The 14,400-nt window shown below is 59.7% G+C and overlaps 1 protein-coding gene across 1 annotated transcript in view; it reads right to left on the bottom strand.

Moving 5' to 3' along the window:
- CSMD1 (CUB and Sushi multiple domains 1) overlaps positions 1 to 14,400 on the bottom strand; it is a 720,682-nt gene that overhangs the window by 131,046 nt on the left and 575,236 nt on the right. Inside the window, exons 22-23 of the mRNA XM_054565852.1 lie at positions 11,688 to 11,857; positions 9,296 to 9,452 (exon numbers count right to left, since the gene is read on the bottom strand). Of these exons, the coding sequence (XP_054421827.1) occupies positions 9,296 to 9,452; positions 11,688 to 11,857 (327 nt within the window). The remainder of the gene's footprint in view (positions 1 to 9,295; positions 9,453 to 11,687; positions 11,858 to 14,400) is intronic.

Raw genomic sequence — 14,400 nt, 5'->3', positions numbered from 1 at the left:
GTTGGGTGATAAATTAACCACCAACAAACATTTCCAGCAGCTTTGCAGCCAGGAGCCTGAATAACAGAGCAGATTCCAATTAGAAGCAAAACCGCTTTCTTCCTGCCTTGAATGGCTTGTTTATTTACATTTCCTGTTAGAACCATTTTTATTCCTTTAGGTCTTTTACAGTTTAAAGGATCAGTTAAACTCTTCGACATCCAGAGGGAGAAAGAGACAGCACCCCGGTACAAGCGGTTTCTTAGCACTTCTTTCGATTCTTGTATTATTTATTGCATTACAGATTGGCCATTTCTCTCCTGAACGGGCCCGTTTCTCACGGATCTTACCTCACACGGAAGCACACGGCTGCCTTTAGAAAGTTCCGGAGGAGACAGCCATTCTACGGGCATTATTTTGCTTCTGGAATTTATTACCTGGCCCCTCACCTGCTGTTTCTCTGACCAAGATGCAGAACGTGCCGGGCTCGGCGATGCCCCGGAAGCTGCGGAGGTCTCCGGACAGCCGCCCTCCGGGGCCGAGGGGCCCCCACCAGCCGCAGACGGCAATGCCACCCGGACCCCAGCCTCAGACGACCCCGGGCGCCTCTCCTGCTCGGCCCGCTTGCCCCTGGACGGAGGAGACCGGCGCCCGGGGCCTTCACGGGCAGACGCTGCCTCGGGAGGTCCGGGGAGGTGGGGGGAGTCCTCGTCCCGGCGCACGACAGCGCTTTCTTCACCGGACCCCCACCCCGTCCCCACGGAGCCCGAAGCCAAGAGCGCTCCGACCGGTCATTACGTCCTCACGGTCGTCACGTCGAATTGAATCACACCACGCCCAGTGAGCAAGCTCTGACCTCGGCCGTGCCTGCCCCGCACGCCACACGTCGGAGCGAGAGCGACCACCCAATGCCAGGCGGCCGTGGCCTCAAAACCCTGCCGCCCGAAAACAGGTTTCCGTCCGCCCCACGTGCCCACCCGCCTCCGCCGCCCCGTCCCCGAGTGACAGCCCCTGAGCCCAGGAACCCGCGGCCTCGCTCGGCTCCTGTCTCTCAGGCTCCCTTCTGCGCCCGCATGACCCGGCTGTGTCGGGGGTCAAATGGTACGTGTCCTTTGAATCAGCGCAAGGAAGATTTGCACCCTTTTAACGATTGCAACATGTGCTGAGCCTCCCACTTCCATGGGGTTGTGGAACCGAGCGCGTCTGACACCAACGACTTCTTACGGAACAGACGGGCACTGTGCCGGGCAGCTGGTCCGGCGGTGGAGCCCCAGGAGGGCGCGGCTCGCCCCAGCGGTGATGAGGGTGGCGTGCTTGGCCCTGCGGTTCCCTGCTTGGCGCCTGCCGGTGCGCAGGCTTAGCACGTCGCCCCAGAGCCTGCGCGAGGCCCCACTGACCGCCCCCGACCGCCTCACTGTTTTCTCACAGCCTCCTGCTGGGCTTCAGCAGGAGGGGCTCCCCTCGTACCCGTGCTTCCTGGAAAGCGCGCTCAGCAAAGAGCGAGCGAAGGGACACAGCCTCCGCTCGGAGGATGGCGGAGAGACCCGGCTGGCCTTCGAACGTCCTTACGTCAAAACCCGTGGGGCAGAGAAAAATGATAACTCTAAATCTGACTGGATCGCATGCCCTTTGCCTTTAAAATGCATCATTAAAAATGCCAGAGCGCACCGGAACCCTGGACTCAGAAACAACGCCCCGCAATCCTTCCTGACAACGGCATCGGCCTTGGAGCCGCTCGCCCACCCACGGCGACCCTTTGTGAAAGCAGTCAATGACTTTGACTAATACCATAATTACTGCTTTTTATGTGCCCTGCAGAAGAACAGAATAAAAGTCTGTCATCGTTCTTCCCATAAAATGCCAGATTTTTACAGCGTTGGGTGATCCCATTGGCCAGCCTTCATTTTATTTCACAGTCAAGCTTTCCATTTAATCCTTATAATTAAATTATTTATGTCACACCCTCCGAGGTCCTTTGTCTTCCTCGAAGTGCTGGTGGCCAGCAACAGACTTATCGAGTCTGAAAGGGGAACATAAATAGCACCGTGTGTCAATCAACGAGCAAACTGCCACAGGATGTAAGAAATAATTACGAAGTAAACAAAGCAACGTATCTAAGGAAACCTCAGGGAGAAGAAGGCAGAGCGAGGAGACCCCCCCCTCCCCGGACGTGCTTCTGCAGGGAGTGAGAGCGGGTGGGACCGAAGGTCCTCGCGGGGCAGGCCGCGCATCCTGCCGGGTCCTGGTCCCGCGGGAAGGGCTCCGCCCCGGTGAGGCCGCGAGCCAGGCAGCCAGGGCGACGGGGGGCCCCCAGGGGCGGCGGCGGGACGGCGGGAGGCAGCTAAGCGTCTCCTCGTGCCACTCCCCTTTCTCAGAGCCGCCCTGACAACACGCGGCCCATCCCTCCCCCGAGAAACGACAGGTGATTCACGTCCTGCCTCAGCACCGCGGGTCCCCGAGGACCCGTCCCCGCGCTGCCCTTGGAAGGCTGTCAAGTTTGGCCCCGAGTCCTGTCTCCATGATTTTTACAGTAATTCAATACTTACTCTGATGTTTATCTAAAAGTGTGTGCATAAGAACATAGTTTCCTCCTGCAAACCATGAAGTGTGCCCTCGGACTGGGGACCGGGGACGGTGTTTTGGGGGCATCCCCTGGCATGGCAGGGCCTCCCCCTTTATAGAACGTGCAGCTCGATTCACAGCCGGCACGGAGCTCTGCCTGGGGCCCCCTGGCGGCCCGCCTCTCTGCGGCGCCGGAGTTACCTCCACGGTCTTCTCCCTGGTGATGTTTCTCTCATGGAAAGCTCTTCCGAGCCGGGGAATAGATTCTCTGCCACACGGCTCCATGGGCTTGACTGTCTCGCAGAAGCAGAGGATGAAGGCAATTTTCAGAAATCTTGCAAGAAGGTGTCAGCTTATAAAAATGTGCGGGTGAGTCTTGATAGATCAGCGGAACAGGCTTCCCGTGACGTGGCCACGCAGCGCGCCGCCCTGCACGCGTCATGCCGTGGCCGGTTTGGCTTCCTCTGCCTCTGTTACTCCCTCTGTGCTGCACAATAAATGCTGAGCATGCTGCTTGGTTTTTCTCTTAACACGAACATCTTTCTAAAGCATCGGTTGGAAGCCTATTAGAAATGAGCTATTGCCTTTTTTCTGTTCACATCTGAGTCATCATGCTGGACTTGGTGAAGAATTCGCGGGTGACCCGTCTCAGCGGTCGCCCCCAAACCGAGAGGACTCCAGCCTCGAAGGAGTCAGGTGAGAGGCGCGCCTCCACCTTCTGGGACAGACCCGCTCAGCTGAGCACGCAGGGGCGGCTTTCAGACCGCGACTCCCGCGCTTTGTCCCCGAGCTCCTGGTGCCCTCGCTGTGGTTGCACTTTGCCCCTCCCACGCACCTGCCAGCCTGGGGCAGTTCTGCAGACCCCACCCAGGCCCAGACCCTCGGACGCTCGGCGCCCCCCCCGCCAACCGCTGCAGCCCCTGGGCCCCGGCTTGGGCCCCTCGGGCTCCCCGGCCGCCGCAGTGCCCAGGCTCTGGAAACCACCTCGCCTCGGTCAGCAGGTCAGCGCTGCGCTCCCCGCGCCTGAGCCTCCGGCCCGCAGCCCGACCCAGTCCCCGTGAGCAGCGGCTCTGGGCCACCTCCTCTCCTTCCCCACGACCCCCGCCCCGAGCGGCCCGCCCAGGGGCTGCTGCCCCCCTGCCTAGCCTCCTGCGGACGCACGTTGTTGATATACTTTGGCGCCGCCTTCTGAACGTCGCCGCGGCTGAGGAGCTGCCGGCCCACCCGAGTCGCGCAGGCTCCCACGGTCGCTGGCCCCGAGTGCCACGCAGCCCCGCCCTTCCCTCCCGCGCAGGACGGGCGGCCCGCAGCGGCGTCGGCTTGGAGCCAAGCCTCTCCCGACGGCACGCCCCAGCGTGGGCGCTGGGTCTGCGGTCCCGAAAATGCGCTCTGGCAGGTTCACAGGCACGTGAAGCTGAGTAATGGTAGGAGCAAAAAGACGATAGAGGGCAAAGTTTGTGTGAGGTCAACGGACGGCAATGCCATCGAAAGAGAAAACTTCAGTGTTTCTAATCCACGTTCTCAGCAAACATTGTGAGAACAAGAACCCTCTTGGAATCAAACTGAGAATTTAGATGTGTTTGACGTGTTCTGAATGAAAGACCTCAGACCTGTTAGTCATATCCTTGTAGAGCCGTAAGGTCATGATATGCCTGATTCAAAATAAAATGGCCAGCGTGTTACTATGACAACTTGCGGGGCCGCTGGCCTAACTAGGCAACGAGGCAGAGGGAGCCGCGAGGAAGCAAAGTTCTGGAGGCTTCTAGATTAGTCCAGCGTTCAGCGATCTCGCATCCCTCTGGAAAATCTTATTGTCATTGTCCTAAATAAATATATTTGTATATGTATGATAATACGTATATAAATATACGAGAAATTTAAGCTATATAGAATGTGTGAGATTATATATCTATTTATATATTTAAATCGTACCAGAGTCGCATGTTATCGTGAAGAAACTCCAGCTTATTTGGGGACAAACTCACACGAAGACGACGTGTATTGAGGATAAACTGTAACGCGGTGTGGAGAGCCGAACTCAAACACAGGTGAAGTGTATCAAGGGCCCCGTGGGCCCATAGTGGAATCGGCGCGGTGCGCGGACCCCCACACTGTCACCTGCGGAACCTCCCCACCGTGGGTCACATGTCCACTGAGAGGGCTCTCGCTGGGGCCCCGGGGGCCCCCTGAGCCAGTTATGAGTGAACAGGGACCCGCGATTCTGTTTCCGGTCGGCGGCTCACACTCACACCCGGTCACCGGTGCGTCGGCAAACAGACCGGCCCCCACAGACCCACGTGCTCGTCCGAGGCCCCGTCCGCGGCGACCCCCTCGGGCAGCGGGCATTTGGGCTGAGCTGCCAACGCGGCTTGCTGACCTCTGGGACCTTCAGTGACCAAGGGCGCTGGGTCCGGTCGCCTGTCCTCCCACGCCCTCCCCACAGCCTGCTTCTGAGGGGCCCCCGGGGACGCTCCTATGCTCAAAGGGATTCTGATCTCAATGCAGGGTTGATTCTCAGAATCCTTTTGTGGCAAAAAAAAAATATTTGCTAGACTATTTGAAAAACATCATAATCCATTGCCAACAGGATTTTTCCTGCTATTTGGAGAGATCTGGGATCCTGGGGAAAGCAGGCGGATCTGCTTGTGCTCAGGAAGGTGGGGCCTGGTCTGGCCCCCAGGCCAGCTCCGCGCGCCCGCAGGGCCCCACGGAAGGCACTGGAATAGCAAGGGTGCGACCGGCACTGTTTGGGTTCCTGCTCAGACGTCTGCGCAAAGCGCAGCGGGAATCGGCACGTGCGCACACGGGCCCCAGTCCCCGAGAGCTCACGGGCCACGCGTCCAAGCAGCACGGTCACCGAGCCAGTGGGACGGTGGACCCATCTGCAATGAAAAGCAGTATTTTTGAATGGATGTAAACTTTTTTTCCCAGCAATGGGCGACCTACTCTTCAGAAACCTGTGTTGCACAAATGCCTACTAGTCTCTGCCTTGCAACTTGTCCCAAAACGCCTGGCTTTCCCTCCCTGTCGATGGTGCCAGATGTACAAATGCCCATCAGTACATGGGGCGCCCGCCCAGGAGGGTCCACCGCGCGCTGTGGACAACAGCTCGTGAGCGGCTCTGGCTTCAGTTAGCAGAGCTGGTCTGGGCTCGGCCACTTCCAGGTCTGACGATTTCAGAAAACCACCTAAAGATGGGGGCCCTCGGCTGCTGCCTCATGAACGGGGGTGAAAGGAGTTGTGCCCCAAGGCCCAGGATTGCCCGCAGGGCCCAACTAGAAGGCACGTGAGTGTACGTTGTAAATATCAAAGAATATGCGAAATGTTACTCAGAAGCAGCTCAAAATCTTGAGGATGTTTATTAAACTATGTATTTACTCTCTGTTGACATCTTCTAATCCACTCCTGTGTGCAGACCACTTATGGACCTGAAACGTTTAAATATGACGGCTTCCTTAGGCAATGAAATTAAGGAGCAAGAGGCGATGACAGAGGCTTCAGAAAATAGTTGAAAGTGTCTTTACGTGGTCTTAAGCTTTAATAATCTGCTCGAAACTTTTTACTCGCCATCATCCCCCACCATCTTTTAGGGATGACTGTTTCGTCTGGTATCTAATCACAATGCAGGTGCCCGGGGTTTCTTAAACTTAACGACTTGGTGTTACACCTGAGGATCTGATGTGAAGTTAATGCCATGCTGACGACAGAGCCATCGGCACCGCCGGTTCCATACAGCGACTGCGTGTTTCTGCCTGGCAGCACGCGCTCCCCAGAGAGGCCCGCCGCGAGGCTGGTGCCGGCCTTGTCTGGCTTTCTTTTCTTTTTTTTTTCTTTTTTCTTTTTTTTGGCGAGGCAAAGAGGGAATGTGGGCAGAAAAGAGAATTCCTCTTGTCAAATCGATTGCACTAGGAGCTAAATGCCAATTATCAAATTATCACCAGTATTTCTTCCTCGTATTTTTTAGAAAGTCTGTGCTGTGATTAAAAAAAAAAAAGAAGTCCGTGTAATTAGAAAGTGCCCAAGCACAGATGCAGAGACACACGGCTTCTTGATGTCACTCAGAGAAATGGGAGGGGGCGCGGCCGTCCCAGTGCCAGGCTGGGGGCGGAGCGGAGACTCGGGGTCCCGCGGGCCCGGGGTGTCGCCAGGGGCGGAGGGCGACCTGGGAGCCACTCCACCGGACGAGGGCAGGCGCCCCAGACCATGGCAGCCCGCGGCCCCCGACTCCCACCCAGGTCCGAGCGTGAGCGCCCTGGGCCCCCTGCACTGCTCCCTGGAGAACAGAGCGGGGTCAGAATTCAGGAAACAGCTCAGCGGCCGCTCCCCCACGACAAATCCCATGGCTTGAAATGCCAGCGGGCGCAGATTTGCGTCTGGGCAGCTGGCCCACAGCTGAGACAACACAGAAGCCAGCACGCAGCGCTTACGAGTCACTCCCATTGGAAAGAGCTGGCGGGAAGGCGGGAAGCGGAAACTGGGGTTGGGGACGGGAACATAAAACAGAAGCTCCTCACGGCATGTTTTCCAGGGGACGCGAGGCAGAGCCTAGGGCCCCGGCCTGAAAGCCGCCCGCCTGGAGGACGCGGTCCCGGGAGGAAGTGCACGCGGGCAGGGAGGCGCGGGCCGAGCCCTGTCGGCTCCTGCTGACAGGCCACCGTGAGAGGCCGCCGCGCGAGGGCAGGAGAGAGGCCGCAGGACAGGCCAGCGTGCGCGGGGCCCCCGTCAGTGACGCTGAATGCGGGTCGTCACCTGCACAGCTCTCCCTGTTTCCTCCTCAAGCTTCGGGCGCCTACGACGCCAGGGCGAGGGCGCGGGACGAAGGAAGTGCACAGAACAGAACACGCTGAGGGCGAGCCCGGGTCGGGCGGGAAGACGCCCCGCTCCGCCACGTGCGTTTGGTCTGCCCTCCAGGCCGTCGGCCCCTCCACGGGCTCTCAGAAACCTTCCTGCGTGGAGTGCGATGAAGTACAACGCTGGTAAATGACAATTATTTCCGTTGGTTTTATAATGCCAACTGCTATTTTATTTCGCATACAATTAATGTGCTTTCTATTTGCTGCCTTTTAAATGGTTATTTTCATCCAAGTGGGACATCGGTTTTTCCATGGCGACATCTCCTTTAATTATATTTTTGCCCGAAGAGGAACAATTCCTCAACTGTCATTACCCTGCTAAGCGGGATTTGAGATTCTTACCTTTCCTTTCAGGTACTTGGGTTAGGTCTGTGTCTAGGATCACTGTTACTTTTCCGGGCCTGCATTTGCTTATCCATCAAATAAATTAATCTTGAGGTTCACTAACATGTATTAGTGCTCACAAACCCAAACCATCTAACGCCCAGCATCGCGACGCCGGGTGTCCTAAAGCCTTTTGAACAGCAGGTGGACGAAGAATGGGACTGTCGTGCGCAGTCCAACATCTGGTCCATCGAGTGCTTAATTCCGCCCAGCTGTGCACAGCGCCGGCTGCACCTTCTCACCTCATCTGCTGGGAACCGGACATGCTGAGAACGGCAGCGTGTCGCAGCCTTGACTTTCGAAGGCACAGCTTCCCCTCCTTCAGTTTTTACCCTTTTGTTTCCTTCATGTCCTCCTAAGAGAGCGTTTCCTCCTGACCTACGTCAGGGACGGCGCGGGAGGGCAGGGCCAGACCCGGTTCTGCCGCAGGCGCCCGGTCGCGACAGTCACGCACACGCCGCCCGTGTTCCTCTGTGGGGAGGGCAGGCCTCCCTGAAGGGGCTGTGTCACGTGTGTGCACACGCACATGTGGACGGGGGGGCCCCAACACCCGGAATTTACGTATAAAAAATTGTGTGTTTCTACCCCCACGCTGAAACTTCAGTCCCCTCCAAGCACCCTCCGTTTGGTGCAAGTGACTCTTCGGTTTTGATGCCTGTGAGAGCTTCGGCTGTTTCTGTGTCACCTCCTCCACATCAGCAAAACGTTTTGTTTTGAGGGCTTTTTCCATCCAGGGAAACAAGAAGAAGTTGCTCACGGCGAGATGGGGACAGGGAGGGCAGGGCAGGGGGTCGGGTCACGTTTTCGTTAGGAGCTGTGAACGCTCAGCGCGGCGTGGGCAGGTGCGCGCGTAAACCACCCGTTGCGAAACGGGCAAACGCGCCGAGTCTTCAGACCAAATTCACTGAGGCCGAACGCAGCCTCTCACGCCAACGCCACCTGGTCAGTGACACCCCTGGGCTCAGGGCACACTCCCGTAGTCGGGGAGCCTGTCTTACCATTTTACATCTCAAACAGTGACTGCAGGGTTCTGTGGGTCCCCCCCTTGTAATTCTATATGGACACGCAATTCTATTTCACACACATGTACAGTAGTGTATATTCTAACAGAGTCCAATATGTGTAATGAATAAACAATCCGGCGAAGTCCCGAGGCGCGGTGGGCAGTCAGACGCTATCACTAGCGATAGGCCAGGCGCTCGGCTTCAGTCCTCCGCACGCGAACAGGCGTCTCTGTCCGCACCCAGCACCACCGACGGCTCTGAGCGCAGAGGCCCTGCTGGCACGCGGTGTTGTCTGCTTGGACTCAGCCACCCGTTATACAAACGCCGCACTTCTACATAGGTGCACGTCAAACCATCGCTTCCGGGGGTGTTTCTGAATGCGCCGCCTGGGCAGCGGCGCACAGGGCCCAACTGCTGTCCCCCCACCGGCGGGAGGCCTGACAAAAGCCAGCGCCCAGCAGGGGCCGAGCCAGCCAAGCGGGAGGGGGAGGGCGGCGGCCCCCGGCTACTCACTGGTGTAGACGAGCTGGAAGCCCTGGGCAGTGTCGGAGCCGTTGGTGTCGAACTCCAGCCACAGGTGGTTGGAGGTGCTGTTCAGCGTCAGCCCCATCAGCTCGCTCCGTGTGAAGGTCCCCAGCGGCCGGGAGGCGCCGTCCCTCCCGTCGTAGACCTGGCGAGAAGCCACAGCGTGAGACCCCTGCTCCCACGTGGCGGTCACGCCGCCATGGGCGCCAGGCGCTTCTGAAGACGCCGTTTCCAGAGAGCTGCCCGGCGACCCGCTGACCCGCCCTTCTCCTTCGTCCCCTCTTTCCCGCGAACGCTGAAGACTAAAAACGTCGTTGCTGGTCAGGTCGCTTCACTTCCGTCACTTGGAGGGCTTTTCCTGTGTTTCTATTTAAAATTAAATAGGTATCTCTTTGCACATCCAGGTACCCCCCCCCCATCACCCGCCTGTGGATGCGGAGGGAGGCAGGACAGCGCGGTCCCTGACCTCGTCCCTGCGCTGTCCTGCCAGCGCCGGCCGCCCCGCCCTTCTGAGCGGACCTCCGGGCAGGACAACATGCCCCTCCTTCCACGCTGTGGAGCCGCGGAGCCCGGAGCGCCCGCAGTCCTGGGTTAGCTGTAATAAAGGCCCGTCCCCCCGCACAGTGACACCGGGGAGGGGAGCGTCTTGCTCCAGGGCCCTTCGCAGGGACTCCGCCCAGGTGCGTGTGGGGCCGGGGGTCCACTGAGCACTTGCAAGGCCTGGCCGGCGGGGCCCGGGCTGGGGTGGGCGCGAGGGGAGGCGGGTGGGGGCTCCGGGGACATGTCGGCGTTTCTCCGGGCTCGCCCAGCCCGCGAGGGCGGGGTGCTGGTCCCACGCACTGAGCGGGGCTGTCGAACTGCTTTAGGGCGAGGACACTGTGGGGTGGCCCAGGGCACCCCTTCCACCTGCCAGGGCTCAGGGTTGTGGCGTCCCCGCTCCCCCAACAAATCCCCAGGGACGAATGCGTAGCCGGTTCGGTTAAGGCCCTTGCTGCTTTGAATCCCCTCAGTGGTTCTAGCAGGGAACCCGTGGCTTAGATAAGGATTTTTTGGGGGAAGGAAGCATAAAAATGTTACGTTGTATTAAAAAGCATCCAGTTTTCCTTGTCAGAAAAATCTTAACTCCATACAAGCTGCCTCGACGGGCCGGCTCTGGGGGGACCTGTGCGCGTGCACACTGCCGGCGAGGGCACGCGTGGGCCCCACCCCTGTGCACGTGGGTGCCGAACGGGAGGGCACTCGCGCCGCCCTGCTGGCTGGGTTTTCGTGCCTTCTCTTAGAGCTCGCGGTTTCAAGCGAGTGGGGCTTGCACGGCCCGAGACGCGCCACCGTGGGCGTCCGTGGGGCGCGGGAAGGAAACCCCCCGTGTGTGCAGAGGGCCTGAGGAGAGCGGTGTCCCCCCTTGGGACACCGAGCAGGCCGTCCACCTGCGCGGGTCCAGCCGCAGGCTCCGTTGCCCAAGGCCTCGGCCTTCCCTGCCCTGGGGCTCGGTCTGCAAATGCTTGTCCCCCGTCCCTGGAGGGTCCCCCGTTTCCTGCTATTGTCCCAGGAGAGGTGGGGGCTCCATCAGGAGCTGTACAAGTTGCGGGGCATCTCCCCTCGGAGGTGGGATTTTATAGGCCAGGGCAGCTGGGCAGGGGCTGGTGTGGGACCCGGCGGGCACTTCCAGAGCCGCTGACCCTGCGTCACGGCCCCGGGCACCCCCAGTGCATCCCTGCGCCTCAGGGTTCACGGAGACAATGTCCTGTCCCGTGGGGCTTCTCCACCTGAGCCCCGCTGTGTGGCCCGGAGCGCAGGCTTCCTTGCGTGTTTTACGCAGGAGGAAACCGAGTCTTCAAAAGTGTTCCATGATTTGCCTGAGCTATACCACTAATGAAGTTAGATCCTGGAACACAGGTGAGACACTGTGCTTTGCCACATATAATTGCGCACACACGTTGTTGGCCCCAACTTTCAGGGGAAAAAAATCTTTCGTTTTAATAATTTTTTAATGCAATAGTTTATTTACATTTTGAGATTTGTTCTTTTTGTATTATAAGAGAATTTTAGAATTTATTTGTGAACGAATCATGGTGCAAGAAATTTCAGGCAACAAATAATTCCCCAACGCAAGAGGAGGTGCGAGGGACCGGAGACTTTATGTACCGGTAACTACCCTGTAATGCGCATCCTTATTTTTTCCCTCGAAAATGTGGGCAAAAAAGTAAGCCTTATACGTGGCAAAATACGGAATTTCAAAGTTCGCCTGACACTGCACGGCACCCTCCCAGCTCAGTGAAGAGACTGAAAGACGGGCTGGTGTAGACACGCGTGTGCGCCCACAGGGAGCCGTGCCGGCGATGGACAGACCGCGCCGCCCACGGGAGGGGGTTCTCGTTACCTTCAGCGTGTCCCCTTCGACCAGCTGGAAGCTTCGCGCCTGCAAATGGATCCCCTTCCCCGCCTCTGTTTCTATCTTATAGATACATTCGTGGTTGTTGTCATAGTTCGACGGGAAGTTGGGCGACAGCAACGTCCCTTCGTTGCCCCTGACGCTCGCCCCGCATTCGGCTAAAAGAAACGGGACACGGAAAAGGGAAGAGGATTCAGAATGGAAGGACTGGCCCCCACGGGTAAGAGTTAAAGTCGTGGCAGCCCCTCTTCTCTGGGCGCGAGCTGCGCCCCCCGCGTTTTCCCAGATCGGCGGCTTTCCTTTTAGCGTCTTACCAGCTAAAGACCAGGAAAGGTGCCCCCACCCGCCCCACGGTCACGATTTCCCTGTTTCCTCCCCCCGCTCGGCGGGAGCTGGGTGCCACCGCACCAAGCGTTCCAGAACAACCCGTGAATCTCACGCGCCTGCTGTCTCCCTGGGCCTCACAGGGCCGCCCCTGCCCCATTCCTGCCTCATGGGATGCCCGTTGCCCGTCCTGGCACAGCTGTCACCCTGGCGACGCCGCCCTGCATTTTTGCTGCGGGCGCGGCCTGGGCGTGGGGCCGGAATTCAGGACAGACCTGCGGCGCCACGGGCGCAGGGCGCCCTCTGCCTGCCCCCGGGGGTACTGCACGGTGCCCACGTTGGCATCAACCCCGTCAATCCAGGCAAAGCCGACGCAGGCTCACACCCGAGCCTGGCCGCGCCGGCTCCCTCGCCCGTGGACGTGGCCGGGCCCCCTCCGCTGCGAAGTCCTGGGGGCCCAGCGGACCCGTTCACTGGTGCAGTCGCTCCTTGTGAGTGCGCAGGGCACCCGGGCAGGCGTGCGGCCACGGGCGTGCGGCGCGCTCGTGTGTGAGACGAGGGAGCTCCCTGGGGTTTCCCGTCGAACAGTTTCCCGGCCGCCCTGCACGCCAGGAACCGCGACTTTCAGACTTTCCACCTCGCGAGCGCCGGTTTGCGGACGATGCGCCTGGTCGCTGGACACGGCAGGTCGGCGCCCGCAGCTGGCCAGGGGGCGAGGGAGGGGGCTCGGCGGCAGCTTCCGGGCCCGCAGGTGCCTGGCTCTGCCAGCCTGTGCGTCCGCTCCTGCCACTTCCCTTCTCGCCGACGCCCCGCCTTCCTGTGACAATTGGTGAAATCAGCCCCCACCCGCAGCTGTGGCCACAGCAGCACGGGAAGCGCTGGCTGGGGAGCCGTGACCAGCTCGTCGGGTCTGTGCGCTGGGGCCTCGTCGTGGCCTCACGGGGAGGGGCTGGGAGCAGAGTCGGGGGGCACCGCGGGAGCGCCTGGGTGGCCGGTCCCTGTCCCTGCTCAGGCGAGGACCTCGGGGCAGGCCTTGGCCGGAGCAGGGGGAAGAGGTGGGAGAGGGCCCGTGGAAACGGGGGACGTGGCCAAGGGAAGGGACTGTATGACGGCGGTTCCCACGCGACAGCTGCAGCTGCTGCTGTTTATGAATCTGTGTCACTGCGGTAATACTTTTTGAGAACACACTTTCGTGCAGAAAGCGGTAAACAGTGTGTCCCCGAGCTCGGTGCTGGTCCCTGTCCTCGGGCCGGGGCTCGGGGTCTCTGGGCAGCGCGCGCCCCTCCTCCCGCCCGCGCCCCGGGGGCTCCGGTGCCCGAGGCTGCAGAGCCGCGGCTCCGACTCGGCGCCGCCCTCGGTAAATGCCCTCCTTGGGAAACGCAGCGATGCGTGGGCCGGGGGGGTTATTCTGTCTCTCCTTTTCTTTCCCGAAGAAAGAGGGTGTTTTTAACTTAAAGGCCAAAATAAATGAACAGGCATCAAACCAGCAAAGCAAAAAAGTGTCCCTCTCCGGCTGCCGTGTGGGTGGGGAAGGGGGTTTCCAACGTGTTAAAAACAGCAGACGTGAAGAGGAAGAGGGACGCGTTGGGTTCTGACAACCAGAAGAGGAACCCCAGTCACACATGTTGGGGATTTTTATTCAGAATCGAATTTGATGGCGACCAACAAAGGGAAGGAGGCGGAAGTCAAACCACTGAGCCATTTCCTGTTTGCAAGAAGGAGCCTCGGAGGCACGGCAGCCACGGGGCCAGCAGCCAGCAGGTCGCCCGGAGCGCGAGGGGAGCTCGCGGGGGAGGTTGCAACCGTGAGGCAGGGAGGCAGGGCCGGGGGGCCGGCGCCAGCGTGTGGATGCGGGGAAGGGGAGAATCAGCCTGAAGATGGGCTTCCGCCTCCTTTGACCAGGATCCGGACTCTAGGGCCTTTGAAAAGCGGGTCGGGCTAAGTGGTGCTGAGGACGGGCAGGCTTGCAGCCAACAGCAACAGTAAGGGTGGGGAATTCATTAGCCCCGTGACAGATCCTCCTCTGGGGACTGTTCACTGGTCCCTTGGGGGCCAGCGACAGGGGGCTGTCCCTACACCCCACTTCACGCGGGCTCCCCAGGACTGAAATCCGCACTCGTATCGGAGCTCCTATTTCTCACACTGAGACAAGATACACACCCTAAGTGAAGCGGCAGCCACGATTCACTCGCCGGTATGCACCTGTGACCAGCCCTCCAGGCCCCCGACCCCCCGGACGAGTGTGGCTGCGGCCGCCGTCCCTTTCTGATCTTACGTGAAGGCCGGTCAGTAAATTGGACGCTTCTCTTTCAGGTGTGGGCGGACTGACACAGAGGCGTTCCCGAGTCCCGCACGGACGCCCTGGAAAAGCTCGTTC

This window comes from Pteronotus mesoamericanus, unplaced genomic scaffold (assembly GCF_021234165.1).
Source record: "Pteronotus mesoamericanus isolate MK-2021 breed Mesoamerican mustached bat unplaced genomic scaffold, CSHL_Meso_final contig_169, whole genome shotgun sequence".
Lineage (NCBI taxonomy): Eukaryota > Metazoa > Chordata > Mammalia > Chiroptera > Mormoopidae > Pteronotus > Pteronotus mesoamericanus.
This window is presented reverse-complemented; position numbering and strand designations above follow the sequence as displayed.